Source organism: Diadema setosum, chromosome 10 (genome assembly GCF_964275005.1).
Source record: "Diadema setosum chromosome 10, eeDiaSeto1, whole genome shotgun sequence".
NCBI classification, from domain to species: domain Eukaryota; kingdom Metazoa; phylum Echinodermata; class Echinoidea; order Diadematoida; family Diadematidae; genus Diadema; species Diadema setosum.
In genome coordinates this window covers 19652715-19665570 of record NC_092694.1, presented here as the reverse complement: position 1 = coordinate 19665570, position 12856 = coordinate 19652715, and the positions used below count along the sequence as shown (strand labels likewise).

At 45.1% G+C, this 12856-nt stretch overlaps 1 protein-coding gene across 1 annotated transcript; it reads left to right on the top strand.

Moving 5' to 3' along the window:
* Positions 1-7139: 7139 nt before the first annotated feature.
* On the top strand, positions 7140-7634 carry LOC140233836 (craniofacial development protein 2-like). The gene has a single exon (XM_072313929.1). The coding sequence runs from the start codon at positions 7140-7142 to the stop codon at positions 7632-7634; it is 495 nt and encodes a 164-aa protein (XP_072170030.1).
* The last annotated feature ends 5222 nt before the right edge of the window (positions 7635-12856 follow it).

The following is a 12856-nucleotide window of genomic DNA, read 5'->3' as shown; positions in this document are numbered from 1 at the left end:
TGCTGGGGAAAAAAAAAAAAAGAAGTTTTCGGTGCTTGCGTTCTCGGGGAAGAATAAATGAAACAAACTTCGTGAAAAGCAAAAAAAAAAAAAGAAAAAAAAAAAAAAAAAAAAAAGAAAAAAGAAAAAAAAAAAGGAGATTGATGTTTGGACAGTGGACCGTGATTAATGCCAAAGATATAACTGTCAATACCTAAGCAGGTGCGCCACGACGGTTAAGAAATCATTCTACGCGCACGGTATGACTGTCACAATCAAAAATCAGAACACAGTGGTTAAAGAAAGGGGCAGAGCGCAGTGCTATCGTAAGCACTCCATTGGCACGGGTGCTATGTGCATACCCTGTACGTGTTGTAGGTAGGTGTTGGGGATTTTTCTTGTCAGCTGTGTACCGGGTATTTCTTTGGGCGCGCGATCGTTCTGGTCTCAGTTTACAGTCGAGTGTGAAAAGATTTGTGACATGTCTTCGCTGTCCACGCGCGCTTAATCGGAGATGCTGAGTGATGTTTGCAATTTCGGTTCGAGCAACATGCTGGGAAAAACAATAAATTAATTGAGATCGGGACATTAGATTTCCCTTCGAAGTAACCGAACTTCGAGTTATTTTTTTTTTTTTTCGAGCTACGCGAATTTTAATACACGGAAACTCCATATGAACAATCGGGACTTTCATTTTGCCCCCGAGGTAAGTGATATTCGGCTTATCCGACGTCGAGGTATCCGACGTTGACTGTATTTCCATTTGTCAGGGGGAACTTACTGCGCTACTTTACTCTAGTACAGACCACGTAAATAACACAGCGTGAAGATTTTTTTTTTATTGGATTCAAAATGCAATAAACAAAAATCTAATTCCTCTGCGGGTTCTATGTTTTCTGACAAATCTCATCATAACGCAATGCAACATATCTGCTTATATACTTAAATCAAATATACTTAAATCAAATATTCCACAGAATTCATTAAATTAAATCAAACTCATCAAACTCCCTGTTACAATTATACTACACTTATACTACTGCCTACGGAGCTCCTGTTACTACCAACTCTCAGGCGTTATCTCGTCGAGTTCGGTGTCCTATGACGTCGCTGGAGGGCGCCCTCGTGCGTCTTGTACATCGCTAGGGTGCAGCGTCGGTGTCGACGTCGAACAGTCTGGCCCTGCCAGTGATGACAGCGTCTCTGTTGACGACCGTGACTGTGTCACCGAGCAGCGGCTGGTCCCGGTCTCAGCTCGTAGTAGTGCGGCTGTCTCAGCTCGTAGCACTGCGGCTGCCTCAGCTCGTAGCAATATAAGGATGCGGCTGTAAATTTACAATTATAACCATCACTAACACAATAATGTCCATCCACTGTTCTATTCTCACTTTGATATTCCCCAACTACACGGCGACTATTCTGTGTCACACTCATAGCATCAATATCACAATCTTCTTATAACATCAATATCAAAATCATCTTATAACATCATGGCATTCGGGCATTCGCGTTCTATATGGCGAATATTCAATACCTATTACTACTATAACTATTCCTTTAAATTCACATAAAAACATTTCTCTACCTGTGAATTCTCTTCATCATAATTTATAACTTCCGAATTTATAACCCTGAATATTGACAATGTGTGCCTAAACCATAACCGAACTTCTTGGTTTACAGCTATAACAATATTGGATATACCTCTGTAAACTTAATGTCTTCCAATCTGACAGTCATACTCATGTCCTCTATTTCTGCACAAAAAATTACCACCCTACTTTCTTCAACATATCAATTCATTCTCATGTTACACATCAAATCGTTCTCTTCGCACAAAAACATAATGCTGTCACTTAATACCGGGCGCCTCGTTTTAATAGCGCCTCTATTGAGTCCCTAAAAAAAAAAAAAAAAAAAAAACTAACTGGAAAAAATTACTGAAATCATGCAGCATATAGACTCCACTTACAGTTATTTCTGCCCTGCACCCGCGCGGAGAGTTGCCGTCTGCCCTCGGAGTTGTCGTCCAGTGCCCCGTCTGCCAATTCCGCTCAACAGCAGGAATACCTTAGCCTCGGGAGTATCACAGGTTCAATTTCTCTCTCGCTTTCTCCCTCACAGCCTTTTAGCTCGGATCTCAGCGGAGTCTTATCCTGGATTCTCTCCTATTTCGACGAACTTGGACCCTTCCCAATGGGCACAAACGGTCCTTCCACTCTCGCGTCGGATTAGCTTCTCATCTCTTATTCCTCCTTCACCGCTATTTAACTTCTCTCACGCTCCCTTTCTCGCCCTCAACCTTGCATACATTATCACTCTCCAATCAGTGCGATTCCCTTAATTTTAGCCTTTCACTCCCATGTCAATACAATAGTAATTAACCCGTAATTTGACTACTCACCTTCCCTTGCATTATCTTTATTCAAATACCGGGGTGCGGCCTTTATTGATATCCAATTAATGAATCATAACAAAATTCGCGGGAAACCCAGCCAAGCATTCCTTACCATGCTGCGAGAAGGATGCAGCTTGCAAACCATCGATCTCGCCAGCTGTTGGCCTAAAAATTTTTTCTACCTAGACAGTAGCCCACCGTAAACAAGAAGGTAGGAGAAAAGGAGGGGAAAAAACCCTTCCGTGCCGTTTACCTCTGACACCATTACACAACTAAGACACGGCGAGTAAATCTCGTATAAGCCAGTTCGGAGTTAGCTCATGGGCACATTGGTACGAATGACCTTTCTTTTTCTCAGTTGGTTAGGGGCACTTCACTCGTTTTCAGAGCGACATAATGCATAAGCTTTACGTAACAATTTATGGGATTCATCAATCCCGTTCAAACAAAGAGTAAACTTGCGTAGACCAGATGAGCAGAATGATCTGTCAATTCACACTTGAGAAAGCATCCATTTCATTATTTTGCATTGGATGTATTGACAATCTCTTTCTATTGATATTGCCAAATACCACTTTTGCTGTCAGGTGGATGTGCTGGCAAGCGGCATTTATAAGGATTATATGAATAATCATTACATGACAGATGCTTATCCCAGTAAATTTAAAAACCAACATGCCTGTTGGTCCGAATGACCTTGTTTCTGCTCATGCGCAAAGTGGAACTCCGAACTGGCTTATTGTGGAGATATCAAAAGCACACGATCCCACTCTTGACTTCCCATTGTTCACAAAATTCCCTACCAGAGCTTGTCAAGGAAACAGTAGGAAGTTTATTCATTGTACACAATATACAACCTCTGAAAAGCTATAACGGCTGGTTTGTCCCCGCTACTGCAATTGTATCCAAGTAAAAAGCTCGCGTGCCTGTAACAGAAACACGTGGCTCTATTTCAACACTGGGCAAACCATCAACGGCGATGTAGTATCATAAGTAGAATTGGTGGTACTGATTTATCAAAGTCGAGTTTCGTAATAGAATAATTTTCAATTGAGTTTGTTTCTTTGTTCTGTTTCAGTAATTCCCATAAATTTGACAAGAGCCAGGAATGTTCAATATTCAAATAAATCTTTGCATCTTTCTAGCTTTCTTTGAGAACTAATGACGACCAAAACTGCATATATTACAAAAAGTCATCACTAACCTATATGAGTATCGTTATTTCTATATAAAAAAACAAAACAAACAAACTATAGGAATAAAACACTGGTCCTGTTCAAGCCGGTTGACAAAACATATACAAGGGTATGAGCTCTTCAGATGAAACAGGGGAGTCTATACGATGAGAAGAAAAAAGGAGAGAGAAATAGGCTTGTCATCTAAATTTTGTTTAATGGACGGTAGATAATCTAAACAGATTTTTGCAAACGTAATGTAAAATTATACAAGATGAGATTTGCCTACGAACTGTGTTTTGGTAATATCTCTGTAAGTTATATATATATATAGATTGTAAGGAAGACAGTGTATGAAGCACTGTCAGCAGTAAAGTATGGATTGAATGGAATGAACAATAGTGCGAGACCATTTTGGACAAGTCCCGTCGCAGTAGAAACAAACAGGAATAAGAGTAAAGATGCCCACGCAGCGCGCCATACCGATGTGGCGAGCCATACGGCTCGAGTGTGTACCGAGCCCCAACCCACTTTTTTTTCGAGGCAGATGCGAGAACTGATTGTACAGTGAGCACCACGAAGGCAGCCGAGCCGGGAAGGTCCATGACTGCTGGCCTCAGCGGTACCACTCATGCGGCGAGCCCGGGTCGTGTATTGCCGCACGGAGTTGCGCGTGTGCATTGTTGCAGCGGCGCTGTATTTTTCACTGTAAGGGAAACGTGTATAAATCAGTGAAATACTCACCACCGTGTAAGGGAGAAAGCATATCGTAGGATCAACCATACTTACCACCTGTAAGTGGGGAAAGATAGCAGTACAAGTGTAGGCATAAAGCATCATGCAATTAGGGGAAAACATTTGGTGTGAATCCCTATTCTCTTTACTGTTATCTTTATTATTTTTGTGGTATAAGTGGTTTGCCATAGCCGCCCAGGGTCGTGGGCAAGGTGGGGCAGGGAGCGCAACGTCTGCGCTTCCTAGCCCACTGTGTGGGGGGCTCCGGCTCGGAGCCCTTCGTAGGTTCTGGTAGGGTGGATTCACCCGTGGGCGGATGTGGCCAACCCAGCGGAGGAACCAAGCCGACAGAGAGGTAGGCCCGCATGAGTGGCAGGTCCGCATGAGTGGCGGGCAGCTTGTCGCCATGGGCAAGGGGCGTGCGCCCAAGCCCTCGAAGACTGAGCGGCGCCGGCGAGGGAGGCGCCGCAAGAGTGTGGTCGGGCACCGCACTGTGCGGCGCAGCTAGGCGGGAGGGGGAACCCTCCTGCGCACTGTCCTTAGACGAATGCGCGGCGGGTAACCAGGGTCGAGATGGCTCATCGGGGTCGGTATCCGACGCCGAGAGCTGCTAGGGTGGGGTGGGAGGGGATCTAGAGCGGGTTGGGTCATGGCGGGGCCAGCGAGCCCGATGACTCCGCGGGGCCGGGAGGCAACGGGGCTGATCTGGCGGATAGCCAGGCCTCCTTAGCCGCCCACGCAGTAGGTGTCCACCTCACGCACATATCGGACGGCTCTGCGCGGATGTCAGGATCGGGGACAATGTTCGTGTCAGATGTCGCAGCGAGGCATCATTGGTAGTGACTGTAGGGGAGAACACGGGAAGGAACATGATACTTACCATCCTGTAAGGGAAGGTGAGTCAAAAGACAACAGTATGCAGGGTAGATGCATATATAAATAGTGTACTTGGGTAACGTTAGGCCTGTCGTACTGGTAAAATAAATCTTCGTTCCAGCAAATTTATGACCTTTTATTTAACTTGAGTTAAACATGGGAAGTCGTAGTAACTAGAGCAGTTTGCTCCCCTTAAACTAGTAAGTTTTTATTAGGCATGGAGGGGGGGGGGGGGTTCACCCCTGGGTTGGAGGCAGGGCAGGTTGGAAACCCCGGTTACGGGAAAGAATTTTCGAGAAGCCTGACAGCTAAGTTCAAGGCTCCAGGAGGCAAGAAAAAAATGTTCCAAGTCCAAACTCAAAGTTACACAACACGTTAAGAGTATGGTAGAATATGCTCAAGGGGCGCGCTATATCGACGCGGTGTACAATGCCATACGGCCGAGTGAAAAAGTACCACGACCCGTCCACGCTGTACGGCGTTGACATGCACAGACAATTAGGGCAGCAGGGATTTCAAACAGTTTTCCTAAGTAAACGCTGCTGGGAGGACTGTGAGCGTAGCTAAACACTACTTAATTGTATGGGTAAGGTTGTAGGTAGAAATAGTGGCAGAATTTAATAAAAACCTACAAAAATGTAATAATAGTGAAAATTTACTCACCAACTTAATTTCACGTAGGTGGGACTAACATTATGCTGCTAGCGATTAATCCTAACTTTTGTGCGCACTTTACAGACCTGGAGTCCTAGGGTTAGGGTTAGGGTTAGTGTTAGGGTAACGTTGACCTCGGTGTCCTAGGGTGACGCGGACCCCGGTGTCCTAGGATGATGTGAACCCCGGTGTCCTTGGGTGATGCGGACTCCTAGGTTATGTGATTCCCTGTGACAGAGACTCTTATCCACCTATAAACCTTCAGTTCTATGGCTTTCAGTTTATGCATATGGCTCTCTATGTCTTCATCACATGTTATGTCATTGGTGCAGGACGTGTGCTGGTAGCGCTCTTATTAATCTGGTCAACAAACTACTTTCCTGGAATCAGCTGATAATGAAAATACACAACCTTCAAGAGTGTGGAGCTTGGAATTCTCTGGAGGTATCAATTTTCTTTTCGGAACATTGAGTTATAGTCACCTTTATCATACTTTTTAATGGTTTTTGATCGTTGGACTTTGGAAAGATTCCTTTCAAGCCATAACAACTTGTTTTCATCAAGTCCTGGCAACAGGCGCCTGTACTCTGGAAACTCACACAACGCGCACTTATTCATTCAGCTTCGATGCAAACCACCATCGTGACGTCACCCAGGTTAAAGCACTTTGAACTTTGGAAAGGACAACTTACACCACGACGCTTCTTTTTATAACGATAATAACAGGCGTATACGTTGGAAACATGCGCAGCCAGTGCGCAACCAGTGCATAACCAGTCAACAAACCTCACCACTTACAGTCAATGAAGCTTTGTTCTCACTATAGATCCACGCACTGTCTTTATGACGTCATCAAGCAATTCATCATCACGTGCTGGCTGGAGCTACATAGCACCTACCTACAACTACTAGTTTTACACTTGCACCTGACCCTCACGTGTGGCCCCTGCGAGTAGCTGTTTGCATGCAACAGTAACCCCGTGAGACATACCGATGGGTCTCAAACTCTCGGTGAAATAGGGCTTGTCTACCTAAGCATGCAAAGACTGGATCCGGCAAACCACGCGGAGGAAACCACCAGATTGGTTAAAAGGGCGGGAAGGCGGATACAGCAAAGCGTTGTGGAGCGCAACAAGGGCACACTAAGACACGTAAGACACTGATGGCCATCCACTGCATCCTGACTTGATCTCCATCCGTCTTGATTATGTCTTGCCAGGACGAGAGAGTGAGGCTGACGACCCTGCGCAACTCTTCCTCACTTTAATCCAATTCACGCGCAAGTCACAACTTCCCTTAGTATCATCATTATCATTCCAAAGATGATACTACTCATAGGCGCATGGAATGTGCGCACTCTGTTGCACCGTGCCGGGACTGAAAGACCTGAGAGAAGGACCGCGCTTATTGCTACAGAACTAGCAAGGTACAGGGTACAGATTGCCGCCCTTAGTGAAACATGCCTTGCTGATGAAGGTCAACTGTCAGAGGTACACGCAGGTTACACTTTCTTCTGGATCAGCCGCAAACAAGACGAACGTCGTGAGGCAGGAGTTGGATTTGCCATTAAATCCAACTTAGTCAACAAGCTGGCTGTGCCCCCTAAGGGTATCAATGATCGTCTAATGACTGTCCACCTTCCACTTGCCAAAAAGCGATATGCCACACTGATCAGCACCTATGCACCCACGATGACCAGCCCTGATGATGTGAAGGAACAGTTCTATGAGGACCTGCCCAACGCAGATAAACTTATCATCCTTGGTGACTTCAACGCTAGGGTCGGCACCGATATGCTTCATGGAAAGGAGTCCTAGGGAAGAATGGTCTGGGCAAATGCAATAGTAATGGCTTATTGCTGCTGGAAACCTGCGCTGCACACCAGCTACTCATTACCAATACAGTCTTTCATCTACCTAACCGTAACAAGACAACATGGATGCATCCTCGCTCCAAACACTGGCACTTGCTGGATTACATCGTCAAAGGGACAGGCAAGACGTTAGAGTCACCAAAGCCATGTGCGGTGCAGAGTGCTGGACAGATCACCGTCTGTTGATCTCAAAGCTCAGTATCAGGATTCAACCACGCAGACGTCCTCAGGGAAAGAAGAAATTGAAACGTCTGGATGTTTCAAAGTTGGAGAGAGATCATGTCAAGCAATCACTCATCAAATAGATTGACAGCAAGCTGCAACAAAGTTTCACCTCACTGGATGTTACTGGATTCTCTTTCGCAGCATTGTCTACGCCGCTGCCTCAGAGACGGTGGGTCCCATCACAAGAAAGCACCAGGACTGGTTCGATGACAACAACGAACACATTCAGTCTTTGCTGGAAGAGAAGCATCGCCTTCACCGAACACACCTCAACGATCCGACATCAGCGTCCAAGAAAGCTGCTTTTTGCAACATCAGAAGAAGAGTACAGCTGGAGCTACGGCAAATGCAGGATGCATGGTTCTGCGATAAAGCTGATAAGATCCAGTCTTATGCTGATCACGACATGAAAAATTTCTACAGAGCGCTCAAGACTGTATATAGACCAACTTCGTCGGGATCGTCTCCACTCCTCAGTGCAGATGGAAACGTACTGATCACGGACCAGAAAAAGGTTCTTGAACGCTGGGCAGAACACTTCAAAAATGTCCTCAACCATCCATCGGTCATCAGTGAGGAAGCGATCGCAAGGCTGCCACAGGTTCCAATCAACAATTCTCTTGCTGATATCCCAAAGATGCTGAAGTGGAAGAGGCAGTAAAGCATATGTCCTGTGGAAAAGCACCTGGTGCTGACTCTATCCCTGCAATAATCTATGCCTCTGGTGGCAAAACCATGATTAGAAAGCTCTCTGAGCTATTCCAGTCTACGTGGAACCAAGAGAAAATCCCGCAGGAACTTAAGTATGCTTCTATCGTCCATTTGTACAAGCGCAAAGGAAATCGACAGGTGTGTGACAACCACCACGACATCTCGCTGCTTTCTGTTGCTGGGAAGATCTTTGCCAGAATCTAGCTGAACTGCCTGATCGACCACTTAGAAGAAGGCTTACTACCTGAAAGTCAATGCGGGTTCAGACAGGGTCGCAGCACAGTGGATATGATTTTCGCAGCACGTCAACTCCAGGAGAAATGCCAGGAGCAGAATGTCGGTCTCTACACCACCTTCATATACCTGACTAAGGCTTTCAACGCTGTATGCTGAGAAGGCCTCTGGAAGATCATGGCCAAGTTTGGCTGCCCTGCCAAGTTCATCTCACTGGTGAGACAGGTCCATGACGGCATGCAAGCTAGTGTGCAGGATGACGGTGAATGCTCAGAGCCCTTCCCTGTCACAAACGGCGTAAAACAAGGCTGCGTCCTCGCCCCTACCCTGTCCAGTATGATGTTCTCAGCCATGCTGACAGATGCTTTTCGTGAGGGTGACATCGGAGTTGATTTCAGATTCAGAACTGATGGAAAGCTCTTCAACCTACGGAGACTGCAGACAAAATTGAAAGTTCAGGAGGATGTCGCCTGTGACTTTCTCTTTGCTGATGACTGTGCTCTGTATGCTAGTACCCAGTCTGACATGCAGGAAAGCATTGACCAATTCGCCAACGGCTGTGACGGCTTCGGTCTGGTGATAAGCATAAAGAAGACTGAGGTGATGCATCAGCCAGCTCCTGCAACTCCCTACACAGAGCCAACCATCACGGTCAACGGCGAAAAGTTGAAAGTGGCAGACAAATTTGTCTACCTTGGCAGCACACTGTCACAAAATATCAGCATCGACGAAGAAGTCTCCTACAGAATTGCCAGGGCCTGCTCCGCCTTCGGCAGACTCAGAGACAGGGTGTGGGAGAGAAGAGGATTAAGTCTTCAAACCAAACTTAAGGTGTACCGCGCAGACGTCCTGCCCTCTCAACTGTACGCCTGCCAAACATGGACAGTGTACAGCTGGCATGCCAGGCAGCTGAACTCCTTCCACATGAGATGCCTCCGAAATCTGCTACACGTGAAATGGCAAGACAAGGTGCGAGACACCGAAGTACTTCAGAGAGCCCAGATGAAGAGTGTTCATGTGATGCTCAAGCGCTCCCAACTCAATTGGGCGGGGCATGTACTTCGAATGTCCGACGAACGTTTGCCAAAATGACTGCTCTACGGTGAACTAATGGAAGGCAAGCGCTCTCAAGGAGGTCAGAGGAAGCGCTACAAGGACACACTGAAAGCATCCATGAAATGCTGTAGCATCAACCCGGACACATGGGAAACAACGGCACAAGACCGATCTGCCTGGCGATCCGTGGTCAGCTCTGGTGTGTCAGGCTACGAAGTGAATCGTGTGGAGGAGCAGGAGCAAAAACGGCAGCGACGGAAAAGCAGAGCGACCTCTCAGCTTAGCGTACCTCCGGCATTTCCATGTCCACACTGCACCAGGCTTTTTAGGGCGAGGATCGGACTGATAAGCCATCTTCGCACTCACGGAATGTAGTGTTACTAGAAGTTGTGGTCATCTTCGCCAGTGAAGGATGAACATCATCATGGATCTTCAATTGCCTGAAAAACAGTCAAAACTAGAAGTTTGAGGTCAGTTTGTACTGGGGTGAAATTTCAATTGTCGAGACTGCACCTATTATGCAAAGCAATACAAGGCAGACGAATAGAATAGACGACTCAGAAGAAAGTCAAGTAGTCAAGTCTACGAGGAGCATAGTACAGTTGATGCATTGTATATTTGCCACGAATTCTCGCTATCGCCAATGACGTAAAAAGTACCCGGATGTGCTACGCTGTGGAGTCACCCGCAAACTTCACCCACGCGGCCACGTCACGTCTCGCATGCCAGTAAGGGTCCTATTTCTGCAGATTTTTTTCATTGATTGTCGTGCGAACAACATGTGGCAGCTTCGCAGCAACAACCAATAGTCGTATTAACAGCAATTTCTTAAGAATGGAGAAATTTCAAATCATATTAAAGCTGAATTCAAGTCGAGAAAACAGGAAGTACACGTAGAATACAGTCGGTTGTGTGTGTAAATAGCATTAGTCACGTATCACGCGCGTACGAACGGAAGTGATTTTGCTACCGGACTATCCCATAATGCACCGTAAATGACGCTTAAATCAACATCCGGGTACTTTTTACGTCATTGGCGATAGCGAGAATTACCTCTACCTCGCAACTCATCGTGCAGCACGATCGTGAACGCACTGGGCTCAGATACTCATGATAGTGAGTTCGAGTCCCAGACCCATCAGTTTCAGTAAAATGTTTTCTCTTTCTAATTATGCCATGTTTATCATTTCAGGTTCATGCAGGAAGTCCACTGGAGATGGCGATCATCAAATGGAGAGAGAGAAGGAGAAAAGGGAAAGAGAGGGAAGAGAGAGAATAAGGGAGACATGTGAGAAAACATTTTTTTTCAACGCTTTTTTCTTTTAGTAATGACCCCCACCCAATTCCACGCCCCATTTTTACTCAACCCTCAACAAAATGTCGCACAGTTAGGTAGAGCTCAAAATACGCAATCTTATTGGGGGGGGGGGTACAAAAGGAACTCTTTCCCTTATACGAGTAAACGCTTGAATCCTAAGGTGTCCTGCCCGGTGGAGAAACCAGAGCGGAGGCCGTGGTTTCTCCGTACCATTAACGAAATTTACCGCCGTTAATTTTATTTCTAGTGGCAGGTAAATAACGAGTCTGCTAAATAACTGTAGGTTATTTTGTGCTACCAAGAAAATAAAGGGTGGGTCTGACCTTAGTGTCTCTCTAGTCGAATCTATCGATCGGGTGAGCTTGTCAGATCACACGAGGTAGCAGGTGAAGGAGAGCGATGTAGCAGACGTGTTCACTCTGCGGGTCGCGGGCGGTAAAAGAGGATGATTCAATGGCGGTCTCCCGCACGCTGAGTGCATGCGCACTGGGCGCACGGAGGGTGCGTTCGGTAAGTGACTGTTTTTTTTTTTGTTTCTCTGTGCTTATATGCTCTCGGGTTTTTCGGCGTGGCCTTAAGAATAGCATACTTTTGAGAGACAGGCGGCCAGCTGTATTAAATGTAGATCTCATACTCAGTACTTATAACATGAGACAAAACACATTAAATACACAGCAAATGGTTTGTGTATGATGTCCATGTAATGTAACATATTTCACAAATTAATAAACATACATGTACATATTTGACATAAATTATTGCCACATCAGTGCAGGTTTATTAACATGTCCATTCAATGCAGATTAAGAGTCAAATTTATCATTGTTGCACTACATGATAAGAAAACAAAGAATCCTCTTCTGTTTCACACGACCTCAACACTTGCTGCCTCACCTTAATACTGTATGTACAATTCTTGGGGCATCAGTGACCTCTTTTATAAACAATTTTACTCTGCTACACTCAGTATATTTTGCTGTCCCTATTTTTTTTTTTTAAATACTCTATCACCTCGAGGTGATACAGTTTTCAACATGCCTTTAAAGCATGAAAAATAGTTACATTCTGTAGTTATTAATGTAACAAACCAGAAACACTTGATTGCCTGTAAGAAACTAAAACTATCACCAAATGTGATTAATACCCCCACCTAAAACTGAGCAATGAATCTACAATATTTCTATATATGCCTTTAAAAAAAACTAGAAATGTCGCTACGGCGACTGATGCCTCCGCCATAATGCATGATTCTCCCAATAGGTGTATAGTACAATGTCTTGACAATGTGTGATGACAGTTTCACATAACTGGCAAAATATCGAAATAACAGGTTTGTCAGAAATATCTTGAATGTTCACTTTCCACGAAGTGGGTTTGCTATAATTGTCTATTAAAGAGTGCAGGTACACATATTTGGGGAATTGAAAATTTTTACTTGACTTTTGACTGACCTTATTATAAGTTTATGCATTGAGTATAATTTTCAAGGTATGAAGAAAGAGTGTAATTACAGTGCAAAATATTTTTTTTTCATTTAAACCTGACCTTTGACCCTTAACCTTTGACCTTTGACCTTCTGGCTGGAAATTTCCAAGAGAATCTCCATCAAGTAATACATGTAC

Coding starts and splice junctions, on each gene's coding strand:
- LOC140233836 (XM_072313929.1), top strand. CDS start 7,140: ATGATACTACTCATAGGCGCATGGAATGTGCGCACTCTGTTGCACCGT.